We start from the raw sequence: 15,537 nt of genomic DNA, 5'->3' as shown, positions 1-15,537 counted from the left end.
AGCTAGCCTTGCTTTGATGGTTGCCTTGGCAACTGTTAAACCATATGCTCTTGTGGTAAGCAGGGGCCTGCTGTAGTTAGTGAGCCTTGCAATTTTTTCAATTATTATTTCCTCTGTAGTGGATGTGTTCTGAATTTTTTTAAACACTTTATTAACACATTTAATACATCCTACAGGCCAGACCTAATTTCTAACAAGTATTATTACATTTATCAAAACAATACATGAATACTACTACACATCTCTATGGTGTCCTGTCTGTAATCTCCTCATACAGCTCATGCTTACCTCTTTGTGAGAGTGCGAGTGTGTGGAGCTGAGAGCAGGTCAATTAGGGGAGTGTTTACTAGGCACCCTGCCTGTGGCACTCCTGCTACTGAATCAATATTTGGCTGCCACACAGCATGCTATTATGGCATGATACTGAACACATTGAGCACAAATCTACCCATCTCCCACTTCTCCCTCTGCCTCTGTCTCCTTCCTCCCGCCCATGGAATCTCTCTCTCTTTTCTCCCACAATTCTTCTGAACATCTCTCTTTCTGTCACTCCTGCACTATACCAGTCTCTGCTCTTGAGGGTATTAGGGTGTGAGACAGAGAGGAAATCTTACTGACAACCTAATAAACTGTACTGCAAGGAGAAGACATGATGCAGTCAAACCATCCTGACAAGGCAGGACAGAGAGAGGTGGAGGATAAATAGGAAACTGGCTGACTAAATTAGGCAGAGTGACTCAGTAGCATACAGGTCACATGCACCAGTGTGTCAAAATGTGAAGTTATAAAATAATATCCTGAGACAAGGTGAAAGACAAACATTTTAGGTTTCACCAGTTTGAGATTGTAGAGGCGGAACTAATGTTGAAAGAAAGCACTGGTCAGGATATTTCTGTACAGGTGTGGTGTATGTTTGGACTCACAGCATGGCTCATTGGTCTCCAGTACGTCTGGGTGGTCTTGTCATAGTGATTCGGCATCCGTTTGTCCGTCTGTCTGTCGCTCTGTCGCAGTGACGATGGAGCCCTCTGGTGGTGGCACTGACACCTGAACTGCCGGCCTTGACCAGGCTGAGACGGTAACAGTGAATGAATGAAAGGAATCTCATTGGACAATAACTTTGTTCCTTGCTTGCTGCGCTTGTCACCCAGAATAAAATACATCTTCCTTTAGCTCTTCTTCTTTAGATTGAATGTAAATAAAATCTGAAGAATAACATACAGGTTGTAATTTGTACAGGCAGGCATGTTAATGCCAATTCAGAAAAAATCCAGCCCAGGTTATATATGGCTTAATAACCTGGATATGGGAATTAAAAGATCCTGCAGTAAAATAAACTGTGTGACATTTACTTTAAGCACGTTCACCTAATACTGCCTCCTTTTTCATCTGTTAAAACAACTTTGACCGAATACTACATTCGATTTATTGGCCTTTCTCAAACCATTAACTCAATCTAATATTGAACTAGAATGTCAGAGCAGCTAATGGTGTGCCTTTTTTTTCTAAATTCAGTACCAAATCTCCTACATTCCATGTTATAGCAGAGCAACTTGTACTTGGCTTGAAGGACTAAGGCAGAATCTGACAGAAATTGGTTATTTTTGCCAGCCTTTGCAAAAAAAACTTAAATAAAGCTCAAACAAGCAGAGTGCATAATCACGAGCAGTCTGCCTCGACAGCGGTGGAAGCAGCAGTATCCCAAAACTGCATTCTGTCAAGGAAGACTGAGAAATCGGTTTTCTTATCTTTGATGGCTCCACTGTTTTTCTCTTCCATTACTTCATTCTCTCTCCTTCTGTCCTCACACACACACACACACTGTCTATAGCTTGGACTTTCTCTCCTTCACACACAGCTCTTGCATTGTTTGCTCATTACTCCATTATGTTCTACTCCGTCAAGTGTTCCTGCCTTCTGTCTCTCAGCAGTTTCTCTGTAACGCTTCCCCTCCATCTATTCACCTGACTCTTTACCAACTGTTATATCACTCTTAAGTAAAAACAGCACTGTCTAAAATCCCTAAATATCATGACAGATGACAGGCAGTGTTATTTAATTGTTATTTTCTTGCACACACTAAATGTGTTTGTGTGTTGTTGGCCTCATTGTTATTCAGTCCTGAGCTGCAGGGACATTAGAGGCCATGGGAACACAAACCATCCTCTGCATTCCTCCAACAGAACTACGGGTGCCCACGTAGTGATTCAACACGGAGTCAGCAGAGTAAAACTCTTCTTCTTATCTTTCTACATCCCACAATGTCTTCACTCTGTGCGCCTCTACACTCATTAATGTCAGGCACACATCTGAAAACATGTCCTAGCTGTTTTTATACTCCCTGCAATTGTTGAGGCCAAGAGTGCAGCAATATTTTGCAGGACTGAAGAAGCTGCCGTGGGTAGGTGCTAATTCTAATTGGAGAGACATTGTGCAGCAGGGAGGCTGGCGGACAGGCCTCCCTTTGACATTTTGGTATTTTTCAATATGGCGGGGATTTGAATAAATGTCAGTGAAGCACACGGCTGTTTGGCTAACAAGGGTGCTATGTCGAGACACTAATGAATGTTAGAGTGGAGATGGAGCAAGCTAAAAGCGAACAGAACGGAGGTTATTGGTAGGCAGTCGTAGCCGCTGAGCAGCATACAGAGCAGACACTCAACTCCCTCTCTTAAGATGTAAGGACTAGGGAGCTATAATGTGCCTTCACTGACAATGCGGAAGCTGAACAGTGTATAACTGGCCTTTCACAAGGTGTTATTTCTTTACTCCCCCTTTGACTTTCTTTGATTTGATTAATAGAAAATATTGATCCTTGTTCACTTTGTTCTTCCTTCTTGATCCTGTTTATTGTTGGATCTAATAATCCTGATATATGTACAAACAAAAGATATAGGAAGGCAGTACCTGTGGGTCTGATCGAGGTGGACTACCATGACTGAAGCTACATGCTGGCAGCACATGGAAGCTACATGAAAGCAATAAGCACACGAGTATCGGGGTCTTTACAGCCCTTGAGGAACACACGTTCAAGGAACACTGGCCTTGATCTAGTAAAAAGCTTGCATTGATATTTGACTAGTTCGATATGGTGGACGCAAGCCTTGATCTTTCCCTTTCTTTCATTTCTGAGCCTCTCCATCATATTATACTTTTTAGAGACTCATTCATTGGTACAGTACTTCAGGTAGAGTGAGTCTTTTAAAAATGTGTACAATATTTCTGACCTTGATGTTCTCATCATAAAGGTGATGCAGCTATCTATACTACTCAGGAGCTCATTGATGAAAGAAGCGTTTGTGTCCTTTACCCATGTCTCATCTGATCAACGACATGCTATATTTACAGCATGTTTATACTTACTTTGTCGAAAAATGGAATCATGTTTTCCCATGTTCTGATTTCCTTGTCATTCTTTCTATAGATCATATATACCACACTTATTGCATAGCTGCCTCGTTTGTCTTCCTGAGATTTCTATGTTTTACATACTTCCTATCAGAAATGTTTTAATAGATGGGTTTCATTTGGTTGTCTCTGAGGTAAAAAATTATGATTTGTACATGCCACCAATCCCCTCAGCCCTGACCTTCTCTCTGTCTAATTTCACTAATGACTTGTTATTCACTAAACCCTTTTTTTACTAATAACCTTTCAAACATCAAACAGCAAAAACCAGCAGCAAAAAAACCTAATACAATACTTTAATAGAATAATTTTCAGTCAGAATCAAAGCAAGATATCTGGCTAATTTACGAACAGTGAAAATGTCTGAGTGCTTTAATGAGGTGGGCAAATGTTTTGACTTTTGGAATGACTTTACCTCTTAGGTTTTGATCCAGTACATGTAGAAGTGTCCTAATCACAAGGATTGCAAGTTTACACTGTGTATACATTTCCTAGGCATATTTTTTCAAACTTTTTCTAGTATGAGTCCTGTTCTGAAATACTGACCATTTGTTCCTGCTGATGTTGTTGCTGTAGTTGTTGGCACTGTAGTGTGAGCTGAGCGATGGTCTTGTCTCGACTCCTCAGCTCCTCTCTGAGCCCCTGCACTTCCTTAATCAGCTCCCCCAACTGAGAAAACACACATAGGAAACCGTTAGGTGTAGTGGACTTTCACACACGCACACACACACTTGGGTATGGTACCAGCACAACCAATCAATCATCACTGTAATCCTAGGTAAAGGTAAAGTTTCTTACTTGTATTGCTGTGGTATTGTCTTCAATGTCCTCAGGAACTTCAGCTGAAGAGTCTGTATCCTCAAGCTAGACGCAAACAAACAAACACACACAAACACACACACACACATAGGAGCAGGCATACACACATACACAGAGAATACAGTGAGCTGGATCAATGACAATTGCCTAAGGGCGGCAAGGCTGAAAAGCAAAATTTAACTGCGATGGAATAGGATTGCTCTTTAGCACATTCACACAGCTTACCATGAACTGTTGGCCTGCAGTATTAAACACCCTAAGCAGAGTCGCAGAGTTTGTTCTTAAGTATTAAATACATATATATTGCCTCAAGTACATGCTTTTAGATCATGTGTATATAAGTGAAGCACTGGTTGGTTTTCTTTTTTCAAAGCAAGTCCAGATTTTATTGTGTGCATGCAGACTATTCAGTAACCAATTCTCTGTTCAATCTGTAATAAAAGAAATGAAGCAAAAAAATAATCCCAATCACTCTTAATTAGATCCAACAACTAAAACTTAAAATTGGTATAATGAATAAAATAAAATGTAACTGAAAAACCAACATATAAAAGTAATGTAATCAACATATATGTGGATTTATTTCTAATGATTGATGAGCAGACTGGAGGGGATGACAGTTTTTCAGTCTTAAAACTTTTAAAACCAGTCTTTTTTTAATGATGGTAATTGTGATGTTATCAATGTTGTTCTCAACTACCTGAATTTTAAATTGTATTGAAAATCTTTCTAGCACCCACTTTCCATTCAGGTCAGGTAGATGAATTCAGTTCGAACCAGCATTTTTAAAAAGAGTTGCGTTGGCTGTCTGAGTGTTGGCACAATAAAGCAAAGATTGATCAGGACTCGGTAAGGCTGGAAGCTCGTTTTACAGACACTGCCTTGAGCTCGACATAATACTAAAAAAGAAAAATACAACAGAGAACAAAGTAACAAATGGGCCAACAGAAATATTTTTCCCCTTAAGGCTATGCAGCCAAAGTGTTTGGGTAATTACAGTAAGCTCTATGAACATATCTAAAGGAGATGCAAATATCCCTTTTTATGCTATAGAGGGTAAAGTGAGTCAAGGCATTCAAGATAATTTTAAATTACAGAGCATGCAGTGTGAAGGGCTTTCGCTCAGTGCATTTCAGCAATTTCCTTGATTGGGTTGTGTGTTTGAATAAGTGTGGGTTTTGTGTGTTTCTTGCTTATGCAATGGCACATTTCTATAATGTAGCTGACACGTTTTATTTCTCCATTCTCCCCCTATCTCTCTCTCTCTCTCTCTCTCTCTCTCTCTCTCTCTCTCTCTCTCTCTCTCTCGTTTTCCATTTAATTCTCTGACTGTCAGTCAGACAGGAAAGATCTATTAAGTGATCAGTTTCACAGGAGCACAAACACATAATATCTTCAGGCCAACATGCAAGCACAAATCATATAATGTGAAGGAGAAGAGAAACTTGAAAAATCCAAATGTTATAATGGTAGGACAATATAATGGCTACAGAACTTATAAAACCTATACAACATCTGTTTCTTTGTTCAGACTGAATTTATGGAAAATGGTAAATCGACATGAGCTTGTAATGAGCTTTTCTAGTCTTCAGAACACTCAAAGCACTTTTACACCGCATGTCACACCTACCCATTCACACCCATTCACACACTGACGGCAGAGGCTCCTCTGTAAAGTGACCATCAGAAGTAACTAATCCTATTCATGCACATTCATACGCCTCCGACAAAGCAGCAGGAGCAGCTAGGGGTTAAGTGTCTTCAGACATGTGGCTGCTGGAGCTTGGGATCAAACCCCCGACCTCCTGGTTAAGAGACGATTGACTCTACCAACTCAGCCACAGCCGCCCCATGCAAATAACAAATGAACCATGCGAAATAGAAAAGAACCATGCCATGACATGATTCAATTTACCAATGAATTTAAATCTATAAGTAAAACATTTACAGTTTGTGCTTACTTAACACCTGAGGACAGTTATAAAGTGTATTTTTGCAACCATCCCTCCAGCAATACTAATACAAGGCAGTGTCAGGATGCATTCTGACTTTCCTACAGGGCTTTTAGGTCGGTTGGCATTTGGGCCAACAAAAATGTAGTTCAACCAACACATTTAGGGTCTTAGTGGATTCTTAGGCATTTTTGTCTGATGTGGCCTCATTATAAGACAAAAAAAAGCATTGACGGTAGCATGGGCAGCAGATTTTTTGTGTTGAACATTTTCAAAGGGTGATGCTAAATTATTAGAATGATGACTCTTAAAAAAACACTGACCCTAAAATATTAGGATCAGTGAAATATGAACATGCATGTGTTTGTTTGGGTGTTTATTTATGTGCACACCTAACACGTGTTTTCTGTGTAATGTTGTCCTGAGCTACTGTGTATGCATGGATTTATGTCAGTGTGTGAAAGTTTTGGTGCAAGCATGCACGTTTTTGTTGATTCATGTCTTTTTGCAAATATGGGCCTTACCTGCAGCAGCGTTTTGAGCCTGAGCAGCTGGCTCTTCAGGGAGCTACAGTCCTGACTCATATGTTTGAGTGTGATTTCATCTAGCGCCGACATGTAGCTATGCTGCCTTCCTTCAGAAGGAACTGACTGTGAAGAAATCCTTGAAGACCTGAGACCATCATAGTGCTGGAAGACATTGGACCTGAGACAGGGAGAGAAACAGTCACAGAGGGTCAACAGAGTGAAAAACAGAAAGTTGTCAAATTTATTGAGTTTTAACTTACTTGAACTTCTTTTAACTCCTTTAAGGCAAACTTTTTCATCTTTAGAGGCCTAACTCACCTGCTTTCATTGTGGATGTGTTCTGGTCCACTCCAGCGGTGGGGTTTACGCCGCTGTCCCTGCCGACCCGCCCTCTCTGAGCGCTCAATATGGGACATCCTGTCAGAGTCTACAGAGACAGAGTTATATAGTGAGCCAAACTGAAGAAACTAAAGAGAATGTCAGAAACAGAGAGGATGAGATTACTAAATAAAACAGCATATATACGGTGCTATCTGTCCTGAAATTTTAAAGACAGTCTTTGTGATTTACTATAGATGCAGTGTTGAGAATAAAACCCCAATTCTGTTTCTGCTGTTATTTCTTGAAGCGAAACTAGCACATGTTTTTGGTTGAAGATGAACAGTATTTTCCAAAGGTTACAATTTATTTTTCCTCTATTTTTCCCAACCTTCCTTCTGCCAACACTCAAAGGTTCACACACAGAAAAAAAGAAAAAAAAACTAAGAATCAATTTTTCATGTCTTCTGGTAATGAATACTGATGTGTACATACCAAATATATCCAGAACATCTGCATATAAATCAAAATCTGATACATCTCCTTCCCTGTCTTAACTCCTGCACTTTTTCCATGCAAACACGGGCTGCCACACACACAGTGACGTGCCATTTCATTTTCAAGGAGGTAAAAGGACACAATATTTGTTTGCTACACTCAATTGCATATAGCTGTGAAATGAACCAGGACTGCAACAGAATTGACAACTAACAGAGCGCGACCCTCCGGAAATCAAAAAGACCCTGACTTTTATATGCCAGATGGTCTTTGGAATGAGAGAAAGGGGGGAATGAGAGAAAATAAAAGAGGGATCAAGAATTACTGGAAAGATTGGAGGACCCCAGGCCAGGCCATACAGCAAAAGTGGTTAAAATACTTTACCCTTAGTGTCACCACATAGCACAGGAGTTGAACTGTCACATTCCAAGAAACCTGAGTGCTTCCAATAACTCCTTTCACCTCAAGAGAAGTCCTCCAAAAAGAAATATAGCAAAAATATATTCCAACTTGGAAAAAATACATCCATAAAGGCAGATAAGCTCAGACGGAGAGCGGAGAGAAACAATTCCTTGTCCAGTCAGCTGGTGAGCAGTTAAAGGGCCAGAGAGAGTTCCCAGTTCCCACCCTGCCTGGGTCCCTGGCTGGGTCTGTCTTTGTTGACAGCTTTGTTTTTGTGGATACTCCCTAGGAATTGGAACTGGGGAGAGATGACTGTGGTGGAGGGAGAGCAGCTGATGTGGCTGTTTAGTTTCCAAGCTTAAGAGTCACCAGCTGAGGCAGGCATGGGAGAAAAACTGTGGCCTCTTTCCCGTCACGGGGCCTGACAACTGGATGAAAGTATGACATGAGGCCCCTTCTACCCGTCTTTTCTTTTTTTTACTCTTCTTCTCCTCTTCCTCTCTTCCTGTTGTGTGGCAGTGTCAGGGTGTCTTTGGGAAGGAAACACCCTTCCGTATCCCATGTCTCAGGGCCTGCCCCGTGGGCTGGGTCAAGCTGGACACTTTGGTGTGTCTTGCTTTCACCCTGCCCCACTTACACTAACCATGACATAGAGCACTAAAAATACTGCTTCCCAAAAAGGAGTAGGAGGGGACGAGACTCCAGTTCACATTCCTATGGTCTGAACATTCCCATGTGTCGCTCTCTCTCTCTCTTGCCCCTCTCTTTCTCTCTCTCTTGCCCCTCTCTTTCTCTCTCACTCTCAGAAACAAGTAGAACAATGTTTACACACTAAAGAATTACATCAGAGGGGTAAACCTGCCTCAGTAATGTATACCCAGTTGAAAGTTTATTAGCTACACCTAGCTTAAACTAATGCATTCTAATCAACAGGCCCCAGGCAAATTCTGCTTATAAGAAGGTTGTAAAATTCAACTTCTGGGTGTTGATTCAACTTTATGGTCTTTTTTGGCAGTTGTAGTTTATATCAATCAGGGTGGATTGAATAAAAGAAAGATCTCAGTGTGAAACGGATCATTATCCAATGGTTCCACAATACACAGTTTCCAAAATGACCATAAAGAAAAATCAACACCTCTCTGAAACCCTTTCAATGACAAATGAACGTTATGACCTCCATACATTCAGGAGTTTTCCTGCAGGGATGTTGCATCAGACCGCATTGCAAAGTGTATCGTACAAAGTGGCAACTGTGCGTGTACATGTTCACACGAGCAAATGAGTCCTGTACATAATGAATTATGCAGTGTCTGTTTCTACATAACACGTCTGTCAGGGTTGGAGTCATCCCACATTACCTCACACACATTAGCCATGAATGCTTCTTTGATAGAGCTGCCATCATGACTGACAAGAGGAAAAATCACTCCTCGAATTCATTTGAAATCATGATAGGTGAGGTCAACATTCCTCCCTCTTTATTCTTCTCTCCTTCTCTCATCCATGTGACACACACCAACTGATGCATCCATAATAACCTTGTCAACACTATTATTATATGGAAATAATGTGACCTGATTACCTCTGAATCCAACAAAGAAACCATGTCACTGATTGGTAATTGATTGCATTTACAAAGAGAGAGTAGAGGACTGAGAAAACGCTCTTCAACAGATGTGCTCTCAAGATGAGAGTGTGTGATTTGATGCTGGATAGAGAAGCTATTAAACTAATCATGCTAACACCACACTGCCTGCTGTCAAGAATACAAAACCTTAACTGTGCAACTTGTGCTGGTACCATACACTTGTGTTTGTGTGTATGTGTGCGTGTGTGTTAATCTGGTCATATAAACAGTGTAAGATAGCTGGCCTAATGCCTCTCCAACACCCAAAGGCAAAGCATGATTTAAATTATTCAAACCCTTATATGCCATAAATGGATATTGCTGGAAATAGTATGCTCAAACCTTGGTAACACATTAATTTACAATTAAGATCAGAACTGTTTTGCCCTAGGTGTCCGCTTATAAGAAAATAATGGACGGCCTCCAGCTAATGAAACTGAAGCATTTGTCATGGCCATAGAATAACCTTACAAATTTGAATCCTGTGGAGGAAAACTACAGTTCTGTTAGAAGTAGTGTGTCAGTGTGTGTGCGTGTGAATTTGTGTGCTGACCGTGCAGTCCATCTTCAGGGAGGTCCACATCCAGCATGAGGTCATCGTCGTCCAATTCTCCGTTTCCCTGGGGGTCCAGGTTGTTCAGGATATCCTGAGAACCCCACAAAAGAATCACAGGTAAAGCTGACTTCATTGTTAGGCATTAGATAACATAACAGGCACATTATAGAAACATTATGAGAGCATTAAAGTCATTTTATCATATTGCCTCAGGGAGAAAGTGTTTTTCTCTGCTAGACCCACTGCTGGGAGTGAAATATCCAGACCTCAGGGGCCAGATACATAAAACTGGGAAAAGATTCAGAAACAAACAAAATGAGCACACCATGCACAACAGCTCAAATATACACAGTACTGTCTTTCCCTGCATAATAAAGCCTTAAAAGCTTATTTTGTCACATTGTTTTGCAATTGGAGAATACACAAAAAATAAATCCCATTCCTCCAATTAACTGCAAATGAATGTTCACATATCCCTGTACACAATCTTTGTTTTGGCATATTTCAAGATCCGTCTTCTGTTCTGGTTATATAAAAAAAAATTCCAACACAGTCGTTAGAGATATGAGATATTAATATGTGTGGAAATAGAACATAACATCAGGAACAATGTATACAAATGTAGTTTAATATAAACACACTATTAACATCATTCACCATTAGACTAAGTCATTCTCTATCCACTTATTGACTTTAAAGATTGTTTTTATTTTTATTAATTACATTTTTGATCAAACTAGTTGCACCTTGACCTTAAATGTATTTGTTGTTTTTTTTCTTTATTGATTGTTTTGTCATTTACAACAATTAATTAATACAGCAATATCTATTTAATGGCACTGTTTCCCATGACTCCCACACTCCAAAAAGCCAAGCAGCAGATTTCTCCATCCAATAACACAAAGATTAAAAATTGTTTATAGAAAACCATCCCTTTATTATAAATTATACGTTAAAAAACCTTCCAAAACAATTCTCATAATAGCCGCACAATATGCAGTTAGTCTGTCTGCTACGTCGCTTTCTACCAAATACTTCAAAGTAAACCCAAAAGCAAAGGAATGAATCAATAGTTCAAAGCTTTTAGTTTTCAAGGCAATTTAGTGCTTCATGAAACCAGACTGACAGGGCTTTGACTGGAAGACACAAGCATAAAAAAACCTCATTATAGAAATGCTCACATGTTGCACAATCACTGACTGCTACTCAGAGTTTCTCACTGTATTAAGAAGGAATAATGAAGGAAATAGTATAAACAAATATATATATATATATATACATGGCTACTTCTTAATTACACCAAGACGTGGATGGAGTCTTAGTTGTGTGTTCACATCAACCTGTCTCATCGGTTGGATTCTGGCTTATTCTTGTCTCTTATTCCTGTTGCTCTCTTCTCTCTGCTCTCTTCTCTCCAACCTTACAACACCCATCTTCCGATTCTCAAGATATTAAGACATAAGGTCAGACTAGTATTTGATGAGCTGTTTTTCAGAATATTTCTGCATATTCTCACTGGGAGGAAGGCTCTCTTTTATATTCAGGAACAGTCTGCTCCATGCCTATGCAGCTCTGGTACATTTATAAAAGAATAAATAAATTGGCATTAAAATGTGTGATTCTTTCATTCTGCACCCCTTCATTGGCGCCAGACATTTTGAGCCTTGAACCTTTCAGCTGTCTGATGGCTCACCTTTATATTTGTGTTTAAAAGACTCGCACCCTCAGTAACCCAAACACATAACACAGGAAGCGGCACGGCAGCAGCTGAAAGTCTCCCATCAGTGTCTACACTGTATTAGTTTAGCCAGAGAACTTATGTGCACTATGAGGTGTGCGGTAAATCTCACAGCTCAGTACAAAATCATACACAGGTGTGTTACTGGAAAAAACTCAAAAGAAGCATTGATAGGGTCACGCTCCTGCACATAAGCAGGTACAAGGCTGTTGTAGAGAGTGGCTGAAGTGGATCAAATTAAAGCACACATGTCTGTTACAAGGATGACTCAAAAAGAAGCTCTGTAGAAGCCTGTTTGGACCCCATGTGTTAGTATCACAGTTGTCTTAAATGTTTTAGCTAACATTAAAAAAAATGCCAGTAAATAAATGTAGGGTAATGATTCACTGAGGCTGTGTCCGAAATCACGCGAGAGGAGCGACCAGCATGAACACAGAAACTCAATAAAGTATATATTTGGAGCGTTTTTACTTAAATCTATGATCGGTTTTAATAAAGAGTAAAGATCGTCAATGTTAGTGATGTTAGTCTGTTCTAATGATGATGACAGACGAGAGACCAGAGTCTGTGAGCTTAAATAATTTAGTTTTGGTCCGAAAATATGTCTCATTATGTGTAAAATTCAATACTGTATATGTATTTATTATTTGTAAATGTTTCGTGAAGATATACTCAGTATAATATGAGTTATCACTGAAATTCATGCCGTTATTTACCGTTATTTATTGATCCTCTGCTGTTGTTAAGTTGCGCATTTCAGATGCGAGACAACGATGACGTCACTGTCCGAGGCCAGCGAGTGAGCGAGTAGTGTCCGAAATGTTTTTTAATTTTGCTGAGTGAGTGCACTATAAAGTCCACTGCATGAAACTCACTATATAGTGAGTAGGGAGTAGGGAATGAGTGAGTGATTTTGGACACAGCCTGAGATTATTTAATTACTGCTATTTTAAGAGTCTCTTTCATTTCAGTTGTAGACAACGTGACGCATCACAAACGTTTGCTGGTGGTGACTTATTCCAGAATCTCCTGCTTGATGATATCATGACTGTTGCATTCCATTGTTTTCTTGCATTGTCCCCCATAATATCCAAAGCAACTTGCATCTTTGCACTTCTCACTACACATCATGAGTTAACTAATCTTCTGTAGCCCAAGGATCCTTCAGTATCCTTGAACCCTCAGTTCGCTGCACTACTTGAGCAAAAACCAGCTTTTACCCTTGTAGTACTTTATTGTCCCTGCTTCCTCATTTCAATAATATTAGTTCCAACTCACTCAAGATTCATCCTTTTTATCTCAATTCCAGAAACATTCACAGCTAACAGTCTCTGTCCCTGCATTTCTTTTATTCTCTTTGTTACAGTGTGTAGCCTTTGTGAAAATTACATTTCCCACTGGCAGGATGCAACAGCTTGGAGCACCTAATTCTGGATAATCTCTCAGCATAAGAATAAACGACTCAGTTTATGTGCGTACAATGTATGCTGTGGATTGGATATGTCCACTACAGTCCATAACTATTTATATAGTCCAAAGTACCTACTGTATATAAATAAGGAGAAAGACTCAATTGTATACTGGCCAAGGTTAATTACTGAACTGACATTAATGGTCACATATTGTGTAAAATGCACTTTACCATGTTTTTCTAACATTAATATGTGTCCCTAGTCTGTCGTCAAACCCCTCAATTATGAGAAAAGTCCATCCTTCTCCATCCTTTGCCTGCTCCACTGTTCAGAAAATCTGTGCTCAAGCAGGCTGTTTGGAGAGTTTCCCTTCATGACATCACAACGGGAGGAAATCCCTCCCCAAGGTGGGTGACACTCCCAACAGCTAGGTGTTTGTTCTGCCCTCAGAAACTTTTTACCAAGAAACTTCACAGACATGTTTTGGGCAGCTCTGAGACTTATTTTAATGTATTGAAAAGGAGGAGAATATGTGACATTTAAAGTTCAGTGTGTCTGGTGTATTTATTAGTGGGATTACGTATCACAAATCCCAATAGTTCTGATCCGATCACGGATTTTGATCACGGATTGGTTTATCGGATCAAACATAAAGGGAAAAAAATGACATTTATGATAGAAAGCTACACACAACCTAAACTGTGCATTTTAACATCATCAATATACATTTAAAAGCTTTTCCATGAATTTAAATAATGTATCACATCCTCTTTGGTTTTCCCTATAGGCTATACACATTGCTACAATTCCAATATTAATAGCAGCAGTAGTTGGGCCTGAAACCTGAACTCTTTTTTTTATTTGGAAAGTGCTTTTAAAATCGGAGTACAGCTGGCTTTAATATAAAAAACTGTATCATCTTAAAAACAGTATTTATAAACCCCAAGCAGAGACATCAACTTCACAAACAGAAAAAATAAATCTCTTGGTGAGTAACACGTTTGCTGTAATCTACTGGAATCTTTTGTAATCTTTTTTGGGATCATTTTTCTTGTAGGAGCTACAACATTGTTGAACTAGTGACAAACATAACACACTGCACATTTTGTTGATGTGTGTGTGTCTGTGTACCTACAGAGTGGGAATTACATGTTCAGTTCTTGGACCATACACACGCAGTTTATAGCAGACAGATTTATGGTGTTGGATCATTCTGTGCTCCAATAACAAATTTTCATGACCCTAACTTCTGATCTCTAAAATGAAGTAGAAAAAAGCTAATCTACTACCAAACTTTTTCTATTTCCATATTTATATAATTGAATGAGAAAGTTATTTGAAAGTTATTCTACCATAAATAAAAAGTGTAATTACTATTTTGTTGAATAATAAATATCCAAAGTTGTACACAAGGGTCTGAGACTTTGAAGTCTGAAAATGTTCTGAACTGTTATCTAAATGCATTTGAACAGTAGCTTAGAGCAAACTAAACTGTAGCTGTTAGTCTTGTTCTCGCTGAGAGAATAATTATCTGACTTGTAGCCGTGCCTGAATTTGACACATGACATGAACATTTTCGATCCATCTAAGAAACCAAAGAGGTGCTACACCATTCCAAACCCTGTGGCAGCACTAAACACAGAAACAGCAGAGTGAAGGTCTTCCAAAGCGCCTCTTTTCACGGCACAATCTCTGCTTCTACCGTATAAGCTTAATCTTTCAACAACATGTCGAGCTCAAATCCTGATTAATAACTTCAGAGTAACTGCAAACATTTTGAGGCTGAACTTCTCTCACTTTGACAGTTTGCCCTTCAGTGATCCTAGTGTCGGCAACAACAGACGTGTACAATGAAATAGAGGCTTATTACAGAAGGATCTTAATTCTTTCTCACTGCTTTCTTTGAGAGAAACTGTGTGAAATCTCTGGTAGAAATTGGGTTGAATGTAAATCAGTTAATACAACACTCAAATCTGCCCAAAAAGGCTAAGTTCGTAGCACGTTTTTAGTTCAACTTCAAAAAACTTTCAATTTCAATAAATCAATAAATGTAAGGCAGAAGTCTACACTGTGTGCTTATTTTCTCCACAGGCGTGTTTGTTTATCCTCTTCTCCTTGGTTTCACATGAAGAAAGCCACTTTTTTCCTCTTTCTAACTTTGACACAGAAATGAAGTGTGAATAGTAGCACAGCACCAGGGGTGAGTGTGTGCACGTCTGTGTGAGCGTATAGAGTTTGTATCACTAGAGAGGCATTAGCGCTGTCCCTGCTTAGCAGTAT

General features: G+C 39.5%; 1 protein-coding gene across 3 annotated transcripts in view; it reads right to left on the bottom strand.

Moving 5' to 3' along the window:
• ccser2a (coiled-coil serine-rich protein 2a) overlaps positions 1 to 15,537 on the bottom strand; it is a 41,102-nt gene that overhangs the window by 16,341 nt on the left and 9,224 nt on the right. For all 3 annotated transcript variants that reach the window (XM_061040029.1, XM_061040030.1, XM_061040028.1), the window contains exons 3-8: positions 10,105 to 10,198; positions 7,025 to 7,133; positions 6,704 to 6,884; positions 4,207 to 4,272; positions 3,955 to 4,077; positions 924 to 1,070 (exon numbers count right to left, since the gene is read on the bottom strand). In XM_061040029.1, the coding sequence (XP_060896012.1) occupies positions 924 to 1,070; positions 3,955 to 4,077; positions 4,207 to 4,272; positions 6,704 to 6,884; positions 7,025 to 7,133; positions 10,105 to 10,198 (720 nt within the window). The remainder of the gene's footprint in view (positions 1 to 923; positions 1,071 to 3,954; positions 4,078 to 4,206; positions 4,273 to 6,703; positions 6,885 to 7,024; positions 7,134 to 10,104; positions 10,199 to 15,537) is intronic.

This window comes from Labrus mixtus, chromosome 6, assembly GCF_963584025.1.
Source record: "Labrus mixtus chromosome 6, fLabMix1.1, whole genome shotgun sequence".
Classification (NCBI taxonomy): domain Eukaryota; kingdom Metazoa; phylum Chordata; class Actinopteri; order Labriformes; family Labridae; genus Labrus; species Labrus mixtus.
Note: the sequence above shows the minus strand (reverse complement) of the source record. Positions and strands in the feature narration are given on the sequence as shown.